General features: G+C 42.3%; 1 protein-coding gene across 1 annotated transcript in view; it reads left to right on the plus strand.

Moving 5' to 3' along the window:
* Positions 1-12,225: 12,225 nt before the first annotated feature.
* klhl6 (kelch-like family member 6) overlaps positions 12,226-12,605 on the plus strand; it is a 64,035-nt gene continuing 63,655 nt past the window's right edge. Inside the window, exon 1 of the mRNA XM_078563548.1 lies at positions 12,226-12,599. Within this exon, the coding sequence (XP_078419674.1) occupies positions 12,340-12,599 (260 nt within the window). The 5' untranslated portion in view covers positions 12,226-12,339. The remainder of the gene's footprint in view (positions 12,600-12,605) is intronic.

Consider the following 12,605-nt stretch of genomic DNA (forward strand, 5'->3'; position numbering starts at 1 on the left):
GGTGACTAGCTCCATGAGGCACTTCCCGATTATGATGCAGCATATGATGGCCAATATCTCAGCTTCCATTGCAGTACAAACAGAAGCCACCCAACTACTGAATGCTGCAGTGGAAGCTCAGACTGAGGTCATGAAATCTTGGCTTGTTGCAATGCAAGCCCAGCTTGGTGCCATGTAGGCTCAGACTGCTGTCATCATGGCTGTGAATAGTAGTGTTCAAAGGGGCTTGCAGGGTCTCACAGCAGTCTAGCAATCTGTGCTCGTGCAGATTACGAGGATTGTTGAGGTGCCATCCCGGGTGAGTGGCAGTGGATCCATGGAGTATGAACCCACTGTCCTCTCTCAGGATGACAGCATTCATGCTCCCACCACTGTCATTCCACCAGTATCCTTGTTGGTGGCTCCCAGTCACCCAGCATGGACTGCTGCCAACAATGCTAGTGGACCTTCTGGGTCTAGGGCTGCTTGAGAGCATCCTGCAAGGCCACCTACAGTGTCCCCCACTGCCAGTTAGCAGCCTCCTTCCAGTCAAGCGGCAGCCACTGGGGTAGCACTGTGTAGGAACAGTAGGATAGGCAAAGACACCCTCAGGACAGACACTAAGGGAATGAACAAGGGTGATTGGTTGAGTACGGTATGGAGCATTGGAGGTTTCGTTGGGTAAAGTTGTTATGAAATGATTGCTTTATGGAGGCTTTTACTTCAGGATTGTGATGGTGTAGTGTGGAGCTGCTGAACAATGGGTACCTCAGGTTTTATTCAGGGGAATCAGAGTCAAATGATACATTCACTGACAGTTTCCCCATCTTTCTCCTCCTTCTGAGGTGTTCACCAAATCCATGGTGGCAAGGGCTGAACCCTCATGATGGTCAGATTATGGAGGATGGAATAGATCACCATGAATTGGGATACACACTCTGGTGAGTGCCGGAGGACTGCTGCAGAGCAGTCATTGCTTCAGCACTCCAATCGGATGCTCAACATTCCTAGTGGCAACATGACTCTCATTCTATAAGTGCTGGCCACAAGTGATTCAGTTGCGGAGTTGAATCATCAACTGCATGCAGAGTGGCTAGCCCCTTTAAGTAACGCTAGTGAGTGGTCCTTCCTGCTGTTGAACACATGTTCAGCTGCTCCCATTTAAGAGAGAGTGTTAACTAGAGTGGTGAGGACAGGTCAGGCATCAAAGCAGCGTTAGGTGCTGGCTGATGTCACATCTGGTGTACATGTATAACACCCACACTAATGCCCTCATAAGATGATGTTCAGCATGAGCCATGCCAGCAGTTTGCACATTAAGTGGTGCAGACACCATTTTTCTACTAAACCTGCACTTGTAGTATGGAAACTACCAGTACTATGGTGTCGAATTTTGGATAATCCAAGTCTGTTTCATTAGAATCTAGCCCTGATCCTTTGGATTTATTATCGTAAATACACCAACCAAATTCCTTTGATTAGAGGCAATGCCTGTAACAGATTCCAAGGTATTTGTCATTTTATATATAAATCTCTAGGCCCTTCAATTAAATTCCAGTCTGTAACTCACTCCCTGATGTCCTAATAATATTGAAAAACCAGACAAACTCCTGTGTTATATTTTTTATACATAATACAATTCAAGTTAAAGAAGACCCCACTGACTGAAGTAAATAGGTTAAATGTACCACTCCATTTTAACTGTTATCCTCCCCATTCCTAGCTTGGTTTTTGCCGGGATAGAAGAGTTACAACCAGGTTTCCATTATTCTACATATAAATCATCCACGCTCCTCAATCACATACTAGTCTGTAACTCACTCCCAGCTGTCCCTCATAATATTGAAGAACCACTCAAACCCCTGTATTAGCTTTCAGCCTCTTGCTCGCTGTTGTGTATATATACATTGCCTGAAATCTCAATAAGATTCCAGCTGTAAATCTCCCTCAGGTATCTATTATTCTGTATATAAGTTATCTAAATCAAATAGATCACATCCAGTAACTCATTCATAATTACCTGTTATTTCGTATATAATTAATGCAAATCATGTGATTAAAATCCGGTTTGTAACTCACTCCAAGGATCCATTGTTCTCCATATGATCCTGATCTTGTGAGCTTTATCCTTTAATTTTAATACACTCTCTGCATATGGGAAATGGGTGCAGGGTGCTTGGCCAGCAGCACTTTGACTGGGTGGGGCAGGAAATATGAGAGGCAGCCGCTCTTAAAGGGCTTCTTCTTGCTTTTAAATTGGCGTAAATTTTTGTTTAGCTGAGCAAACCCTTTTCTGGTAAAGATCAGGGGAGGCAGTGGCGTAGTGGTATTGTCACTGGGCTAGTATTCCAGAGACCCAATGTAATGCTCTGGGGACCCAGGATCCCACCATGTCAGATGGTGACATTTGAATTCAATAATAATTTCAATGGAATTAAAAGACTGGTGATAACCATGATGCCATTGCCATCTGGTTCACTAATGTCCTTTAAATTGCGGTAAATTTTCCTTTAGGGAAGGAAATATGCTGTCCATACCGGTGACTGGCCTACATATGACTCCAGACCCACAGCAATGTGGTTGACTCTTAACTTCCCTCTGACCAAGGGCAGTTAGGGATGGGCAATAAATGCTGGTATGGCCAGCAATGCCCACATCCCATGAATGAATTAAAACAATGCAGGTTTGGAGGGATAGGAAAATTTATAACCCTTCACGATGCATTGAAGGTTTTGGTGTGGGAAATGCAGTAAAGGAGTATGGTTCTCCTTGGAGGGGATGACTACCTTCAAGTCAAAGCTTTCAGATTAAAGTCAGGGAAAGAGCAAATGGATCTCCAAGGTCCAGAAGAACTGAGAAAACAAATTTAGAAAGAGACCTTGTGGTATCAGGAGGAGTTCCAAAGTATATGTCCTTGTATTCAAAGACATTATTTTACTATTGGGGCTTGCTTATATGACACAAACTGTCACTGAAGAACACTTAGGGAGGTACCTTTGCAAAGCAAGGAGGCCTCCTTTTATTGTAGAACACTTAATGGCTTTTTACCTGAGATTAATTTAGCCCCTCTGTCACTGGTCCCTCAACCACTGCTGCATAAGCACTTTTTGTTCACTGGTGAATCACAGGATGGCTTCAAAATCTGTGTAGTTAATTTTAAACTCAAATGTGTGTTGAAATATCATTCTAACTGGGCGGTCAACATATTGACAACCTGCCTGTCCAAGCAGCCTATCGTACTGGAGCAAAATGCAGAAATGGATTTGGTTTCCCAACGTCAATTACAATGGTTTTAATTCTGCAATCATCCCACCCAGCCCATCACCTCAATCCACTCTGAATCCCAAATTCAACCCAAGGACTCTTGACTTTTAAGTGTTGCTGGATGGGAAGCTGAGTCAAGGTTGCAATCCAGGAAAAGCAATGTCAGCACTTTACAAATTCCACGAATGGCCTGCTCCCCACCACAGTGACGGCAGGACATTGTTGTTCGGTGCTGACTCCAGGAATGGTCTGAACTGCGGGTCACAGTGAGGGCATGTCATTATGGTACAGTGTTTGGTATTATTTGGTTTGACATTCTTAATGATATGAACTGTGTCACTCTAGCCAGCAGTAGGTTGAAGGGATCAAATTAGATTTTTGCAAAACCTTAATATATGTATAAATGACCAGAAACCCCAGAAAATGATGAAGACATTCTCTGTAGCTGGCTAAATAGAGCCAAATGAGTTAAAGATAAGGAACAGGGCTTTGTCCATCATTAACCATAATATAAGATTAAGCAGGCTCATGTAATAGTATATATTACATTATAATTTAGGTGATGGTTGTGAAACTATAAGAATTAACATTAAGCAAGTTAGCCTAGGGGAATTACTGAAGAAAAGCATCTGAAGTCTGCTAGATATGCAGGAATGTGTTCTTGTAAATTACAGACTAGAGAAGATCCATCTTCTATTGCTAGCTTCCCCCAAAACTCTGAAGGGAAGACAAAGTAAAATCAGGTGACATAGATGGATCACTGCAGGGTATAAAGAGTGTGGGCCTCCTGGTGAAGGGTATGCAGTTGAATTTTTTACATTAAAGATCATTCTCAGGGTGCCTAGTGTTCCATTCAGTGATGTGAACATGCAGGACTTGTATGTATACTATGATTGATATATTAATATAAGATAAGCCAGAAGCTATATCTTGTATTTCTTAAAAAATTATTAAAGGTGCTGACACCAGACTCATGGATCTATTAATTAATGTTAGCTGCAGTGGTTAAAATCTAACACAACTTATGCTATATTTCCCCCTACTTAGTTCATGGTGCTGTTGTTAGCTGTATCATCCCTCTTGCTGCTTCAACTGATCTCAACTTGCTCAACATAGACAGGGTGCTCAGTATTGCCTCACATAACACAGTTACCAATCAACCATCCAATGTGTTTCACAGGTGCATTGTCAAACAACATTTGACACTGAACCACATAGGGAGATATTAGGACAGTTGACCAAAAGCATGGGCAAAGAGGTTAGATTTAATTTGGAGAGGAATTCTAGAGCTTTGGACCTAAGTAGCTGAAGGGACAGCCACCAAAGATAAAGCAATTAAAATCAGGGACATGCAAGAGCTGGAATTGGAGGAGTGCAGAGATCTCAAAGGGTTGTAGGACTGGAGGAGTTTACAAAGGTAGAGACGGACAAGGCCATGGAGGGATTTAAAGATAAGGATGAATATTTTAAATCTGAGCCATTGCTGGACCGAGAACCATTGTAGGTCAGAGAGCGCTGGAGTGATGAGTCAACAAGAACGAGTTAGGATACGGACAACAGAGTTTGGATGGGTTCAATTAATGTAGGGTGGAAGATGGGAGGAGAGGCATGAGAGTCAAGTCCCGAGGTAACAAATGCATTGCTGAGGATTTCAGCAGCAGGTGAGCTGAGGCTAGAGTGGAGTTGGGTGATGTTACGGTGGTAGAAATTATTGATCTTGGTGATGGAGTGAATTTGTGGTCTGAAGCTCATTTTGGCATCAGATGTGACACCAAGCTTGTGAACACATTGGTCCAGCCTCAAAAAGTTGCCAAGGTGTCAGGGGTAAACAAAGCTCATTAAGCCCAATGGGTTCATTGCTTTTTCATTGACCTCTTGCCCATCTTCTTACCATATGCTTCAGTCCTGTCCTTCTCCATTAACATAGCTAATTGCCACTTGACCCTCATTCCTACTGCCCAATTCCATATCCTTACCTGGTCATTCATTCCACAATCCAATTGTCAATTTTGACAAAAAGATTGACTTTCCTTCTTACTCCTAACCTCCTCCTTTATTGCACGTTTATTCGGAGATTCAACTGCCTTCCCTAAAGGGATCAATATACCTGGATCATTTTTGTCAATTTTCCCTTTATAATCCTGAAAAGAAAATGCTTGTCTGGTATCTGCTTTTCCTATAGTCATCAGGAGACTGAAGTCTTCTGTAATTGTGGTAGTAAGAGATTTAGCACTTTAATTCCATACCATACTGCTGGAGGAGCCCTGACTGGAAACAATGCTGTAGGCTATATTCCTTTTCCAAATTAAATTATGTTATACATAAACCCCATTGTCTGCATCTGAATCACTTTTGTCAGTCATATATATACAGCTCTGCAATATAGTAAGTTCTCCAAAAATTATCAATGATGGCTGACGTATTGAGAGAAATATGAGTGAAATCCTTCAACCTTCTAATTCCATGAATTATAAACATGAAGAACTAAACAGAATTAATCATCCCACTAAGAAAACAAATATTTTCAAAGACATTGCATCCTCCTGTTCCTAAAACAATTTCTTTTTGGCTGAAGGCAGGTTGGGAGTAGACAATTTGCACCAGAATCTCCTCTCCACTAATTTTAGCCAGAAAGTTGATCCAAATAAACGTGAAGGCTGATCTTATGGAATTGTGTGCCCCGTGTGGAAGCTCACTGGCTGGGAACATGTTTTGGGAAATTAACCAGTGGTGTATTGTTTGTAGAAAATGCTAGTGCACAATTTGTTGATGGTTAACACGGCACTGACATTTTTAAAATCTATTAAAAAATTAATGAATAATCATGAAAACAAGGAAAATATATATTTTGTGTTTATTAAGGAATTTTCTTCACTGGAAGGGTGGAATAGAGATGATTGTAGGCTGAATCCAATGCGACTGCTTAACTCTATGGATGCAGAAGCATCTGATTGCCGAACACAGGCTTCACTTTCTAACACCTTCCATTGTCATGGAATCATTACAGAACAGAAGGAGGCCATTTGGCCTATTGAGTACCTGCTGGCTCTCCATAAGGGCAAACCAATCAGTCCTATTCACCTAGATAAAAGCAAAGAACTGCGGATGCTGGAAATCCAAAACCTGCTCTGTTCCCGTGGCCCTGCAAGTTTATTTTCCTAACATATTTATCCAATTTTAAAAAAAAATCATTGATTGTCACTGTTTCCATCACCCTCGTGGGCAGTGCGTTCCAGGTCATTACCATGTACTGCGCAAAAATGCTCTTGCTCACATCCCCCTGCATATCTTGCTCAAAACTTTAAACCTGTGTCCTTTATGTTATACTCCTGATAGCCAGTTGCTGAAAGAAGAAACCAGAGCCAGTCTTTACTTGGAATAGGTTTATGCACAGAGTGTAACATTAAAGATTTTAATCTCCTTTCTCCACTCTACTCATGTGTCAGAAAGTGTCTTTATACTCTTTTGAGTAAATGATAAACAAATAAACTAATTAACAAATTAACAGCCCCTTAAATGGGCACTGTAACAAGAAGGCAAAATTCAGAGGAAGCAAGTGTGTCTTTATACTCTTTCGAGTTATCAACAGTCACAGATTGCAACTCTTTGAGTATAATCACAGTTCTTGGTTTTCCGGGAGTGGGACATGAACCCACAACCCTCTGATTCAAAGGCGAGGGTGCTATGAACTGAACCACAGCTGACACCTCAAGTGTATCTTTATATATATGCTCAATAGCCGTACAATCAATCAGTGACCTCCACCTGTATGTATTTAACATCAATCGATACAATTAACACCCTAGTGTTTGTAAAGCAGGCTGGTGTCTGGATTAGTTTGCAACTCAGGCAGGGCACTGAGCAGCCCTCGACCAGCTGATGCCTCACCAGCCCCCACCCCCATCACCATTTAATCAGGATGCTCAGTGCCTCACTCTCTACTTCCTGCTCCCAACTGTTTTCAATAATATACTTATGTGTGCTGGTGCCAGCTTCAAGGATGATGGAGATGGGGATGGCTGATGCTCTTTAGGTGCACCTTGTAGACCACTGGATTCTCATTATTCTGTTGAGAGAGAAGATAAAATATCATGGGGGTACAATTGGTTTTTGCCAGTCGCATGAGAAGGGATCCTAGTGAAATCCCAGCTTGCTTACACCATGAATCATCTCTACTGATTTCAATTGGTCATGGTGTAAAACATGTTGCCATTTTGCTGAAAGCCCATTTTGTACAATTGGCAAAGACTAATTTCACCAACAATGAATACGTAAAGCACACCAACTCATTTGTGTACCCTCTTGTCAATGCATGCATCATTACGTACCTCTGTATAATCAACATATTATGGACGTGCTTGTATCATGCACATAATATATCATGAATTTGACTTACACCAATTGTCTTGAACACCCATCCTAAATTCTAACGCCTTCCAGATTATCCCTCCCAAATAATTCAACAATTGCTTCTTTATGCTGGCACAGTGGGTTCATAACCTTTTGCTGGGTACAAAATTATATAGACCAAAAGGTTCCCATGTTCGATCCTTGGTCTGTACTGGGTGAGCTGATCTCAAATGGGATAATAGCTGAAACAATGCAATTTTCCTGAGTGCCTCTCGGCTTAAAATGAAAATACACATCTATGGACATTGGCGTAATTAAGGTAGGGCTTTAGCTGTGACTCCCACTATAGTCATATTACCTGTCAGCTGTGGCTCAATTGGTAGCACTCATACCTCTGAGTCAGAGGGCAATGGGGTTCAAGTCCCATGGACATGAGCACATAACCTAGGCTGACACATAGTGTAGTACTTGATGAAATGATGTACTATTGCAGGTGGTATCTTTCAGATGAGACATCAAACTTGCCCGGTGGGTGTATCCTGACACAGTTCAGAACAGGGGAATTTTTATGATGTTCTGGACAGCTTTTGCCTCTCAACCAACAGCTAAAATGGACGATCATTTATTTCATTGCTGTTTGTGGGAGATTGCTGTGCACGAATTGATTGTTGTGTTTACTACATTGCAACAGTGGCTACACTTCAAAAGTACTTCATTGGATGTAAAAGCTTTGGGGTGCCCTGAGATTGTGAAAGACCCCATATAAATTCAAGTTCTCTCTTTCAGATGACATTGAAAGTCAAGGGTTATGCATAAATAATGGTAATTTGGACAAAATGGCAGAAGGAGGGCCAAAGCCTATTCTGCTCTGGCTAGAGTCAGTTCCTTCAGGGGATGGGAGTGAGGGGATAGGGGAGTTAGTAAAAAAATAGTGAATTAGGGATATATATTAGATTTAAGGAGGCATAATCTTTATGAGTGTTGTAGTGGAAAATATATGGCGGGACCATTACGTAACATTCCATACTATCACAAAGATGATGTGATGATATATGTTTAAAAAGGAAAGAAAGCTTTGTCAAAAATATTTTCACAAAGATTGTTCTTGTAATCCCCACTTCAAAGCTCCCTCCCCGACCCCCTTTCAAGGACAGGAATTGTCCATTGATTTCCTGAGATTCCACAATTCTTTCCTTCCAATAATGCTTGAAGAGAATGGAACAAAGGTTGGGTTTTAAGATGTCCCATTGGAAAAAGCATGGCTGTGGGGAAGGGCACAAAACTCAAGTGAGACAGGATATCCATGATAGTCAGCAGACTGTTTCAATGGAACAGATGCTTCTGCAGAACAATAGGCCCAATTCAGTACAGTGGAGTTCAAAGGTTAAAGTGAGCTTCCTCTTTTTCTCCTAACTATACTCAGTTCTGCCGAAGGGTCATGAGGACTCGAAACGTTAACTGATTTCTTCTCCACCGATGCTGCCAGACTTGCTGAGTTTTTCCAGGTAATTCTGTTTTTGTTTTGGATTTCCAGCATCCGCAGTAGCTTTTAGCTTTTTGTTTTAATTCCTCTGATACAGGGTAGCTATTAAGAAGCAATGATCTGGATAACAGCTAGAATATAATTTTAAGTGACTCTTGGCAGATTGCTAGATAGAACTGATTATGTGGATAGGTATTGCATGTTTGCCCGAGCCTTCAGGATATATGGTAACTTGGAGGGAGAAAGGAACAAATGATAATTTTGAATAGGCTACGTGCTTAAGGTCCTGATGTTACACTTGCCGCAAGTTCTATAGACTGGACCATTCTATTTGATCATGGTTGGTCTGTATCTCGATTCCATTTGCCTGTCTTTGTTCCATATTCCTTGATGCCCAAAAAAATCTATCAACCTCAGTCTTGAAAATTTCAGTTGACCCAACACCCACTGCCCTTTGTGGCAGAGAGTTCCAGATTACCAACTCTGTGAGGAAATAAAATCCAACTTTATGCAACCTGTCCTCATAATATAATCCTTTTAGCCCTGACATCATTCTGGTGTGTCTGCACAGTACCCCCTTTAAGGTCAATATATCCTTCCTGAGGGGTGGTGCCCCAAGACTGATGTGTCACAATATTCCTGATGTGGTCTGACCAAGGTTCTGTGCAACTGTTGCAATATGCTTCCTCATTTTTATATTCAGCTTGCTGAAAATAAACAAGACTGCTTCTCTGCTTTTTTCAGGCAAAATAAAACTCACAGAGCATTCAAATTCTCACAGCTGTTTCCCATTCATCAAACCGACTGCAAAAATTACCGCCAAAAGGTTTGCGGCATGATGGAAATACTCTAATGAATGAACAGAGACTGAAATAACCAATGCAAATTGGCTGCCACAGTTCTTCAACCACTGTCCTTTCACTCCAGGACCTAAATGTAGACCAGACTGATGAGATGGAGGTCTGTGTATGCTTTATGGGTTTTGTCTGCACTGTGTTTGGACAGCTAATACCCAGTTCCTAGTGGACATATGACCAGAGCATGCAATTGTTCACATTTGGCACAAATTGGAACTGAATTAACAACCTCCCGTGGAGAGGTTGTAAGGATACACTAATGGAGTAGGAGGTACTCTTCTGAGACTGAAAAGGTTGGGTTCAGGTAGAATTGTTGGGTAGCTAGCTCATGCATGACTTGCTATTGTTTGTTAGAACAGTGTAGAGGGAGCTTTACTCCCTCTTATGTTTGTATCCAACTTATGCTGTGCCTTACCTGGACATTTTTTGATGTAGTGGAGTCATAGAGTCATTTTTGGCACTAGATTGATTCCAGAGATGCGGGGCTTGTCTTATGAGGAGAGATTGAGCAGTTTAGGCCTATACTCGCTAGAGTTTAGAAGGATGAGAGGAGATCTAATTGAGGTATATAAGATGCTAAAGGGGATAGACAAAGTAGACGTGGAGTGGATGTTTCCCCTTGTGGGGCATTCTAGAACGAGAGGCCATAGTTTTATGTTAAGGGGTGGTAGATTTAAATCAGAGATGAGGAGGAATTACTTTTCTCAAAGGGTCGTGAATCTGTGGAATTCACTACTTCAGAGTGCAGTGGATGCTGGGACTCTGAATAAATTTAAGGAGGAGATAGACAGATTTTTAATTAGTAACGGGTTGAAAGATTATGGGGAAAGGGCAGGAAATTGGAGTTGAGGCCGAAATGAGATCAGCCATGATCGTAATGAATGGCGGGGCAGGCTTGACGGGCTGAATTGCCTACTCCTGCTCCTAGTTCTTATGTTATGTTATTATGTTAGAAGGAGGCCATTTGGCCCATCAAGGCTAAGCCAGCTCCCCGTGGAGCAATCCAGTCAGTCCCACTCTCCCACTCAGTCCCCATGGCCCTACAAGTTTATTTTCTTCAAGTGCCCATTGTACTTTTATACAGTTTGTACTCTGTATCTAACTGTGATGTGTGTGACCTGAGAATGCTCCAGGGGACACTACAGAGTCAGCTTTACTCTGCCTTTAGTCCATGCTGTACCTATCTTGGCAGCACTTGATGGGACAGGTTAGAGAGAGCTTTACTCCACATTGAACCCTTGCTGTACCTGCCCTGGGAGTGTTTGATGGGACAGTGTAAAAGAGATTTACTCTGTATTTACACTGCTTTGGGAATGTTTGTTAGCATAGGATGGAGGAAGCTTCACTCAACACTTAACCTATGCGATTCTTGATTTGGGAAAATTGATGCAGCACAAGAACAAAAAGTAGAGAATTATCTCATTTGAGCTGACATCCCACAACCCAAAGGGAATTACTTGTTGGTAAGCTTGCCTCACTTTATTCTTGTGACTAAACCCTGTCTGAGACATTGGTGGTCTTGATGTTCTTAGAGATCCCGACATCGCACTGAGGCCACATGTAACAAGAATACTTAGTATGTCCATGGTTGTGAGTTTCTATGACTGACCACCGTCATAGTCTGGTGACTATGTTTCACTGGGATCCACTGCTTACCCTGTACATCATACTTTCTGCACTAGGTCTCATCGTCCTGCAGCAGTATAGCTTTGCACTAGTGTTAGAATTTGTGAACTCACAAAGAGAGGCAGCGTTAGCACCTTGCAACCAATGTATGAACTGTGCAGAGCATAAAGGATCAAACTTCACCAAGTATCATTGTCATCGGGAGAGGTGGAAGGAAAATAAAATTCTGCAATGGAAAATCATTGCTGTCTGGTTGTGGACCACCTTGGTCAGTAAACACTTTTTTAGGGGGAGGTCATCCTTAGGCCAGGAACTGACCGCAACATGGTTTGAGGATTCAGATCAGACACTGGCAGCCTCATGATCTTTGATGTCATCCAAACCCTGCTTTGATTCTAACACACAACACACAATGCTCACCCAGTATAGAGTGCTGCTTTCTTATTTTACCAGAGCTGTATCTGTGTATTACATTCAATTTCTTTTACACAAAAGAAACAAGATTGAGATAAGAAGTATTTATATACGACTGTTCGGTGGGCTAACTAAACTCCACGAAAGAGAGGCAGGTTATGGACGGGATGTGGGATGGGGGGGGGAGGGAATGGAGAAAAAAATGAGAAAGTGCAGCTCTTCCTGTTCTGCATGTGTGTTGGTCTCTGATAAGAAGCAAGTCATGAGCAGGAAATCCGTCAAAGGGCAACATTACAACCGACTTTGAAACCTCAAAACGCTGCTACAGTCAGTGGAGAGTGGAGCAATCAGACAGTAGCATGCGAAATGGCAGACGTGGTGGAGAGTAGTACCGACAAGTCCTCGGGCAACCAGACTGGGAAACATTCCTGGGGCGTCGAGGGGCTGACAGAGAGCTCGCCTGATGGGAGGATGACATTCGACGATGCTGGGTTCTCAACAGTCCTCCAGGGTGCCCTGGAGGACCTCCGCCTGGAGAGGGCCCTGACAGATGTTGTGCTGTGTGTGGATGACAGGGAGTTCTCCTGCCACCGGGTGGTCCTGGCAGCTGCTAGCAGTTACTTCAGGTAGGC

This window comes from Cetorhinus maximus, chromosome 19 (assembly GCF_964194155.1).
Source record: "Cetorhinus maximus chromosome 19, sCetMax3.hap1.1, whole genome shotgun sequence".
Taxonomy (NCBI): Eukaryota; Metazoa; Chordata; class Chondrichthyes; order Lamniformes; family Cetorhinidae; genus Cetorhinus; species Cetorhinus maximus.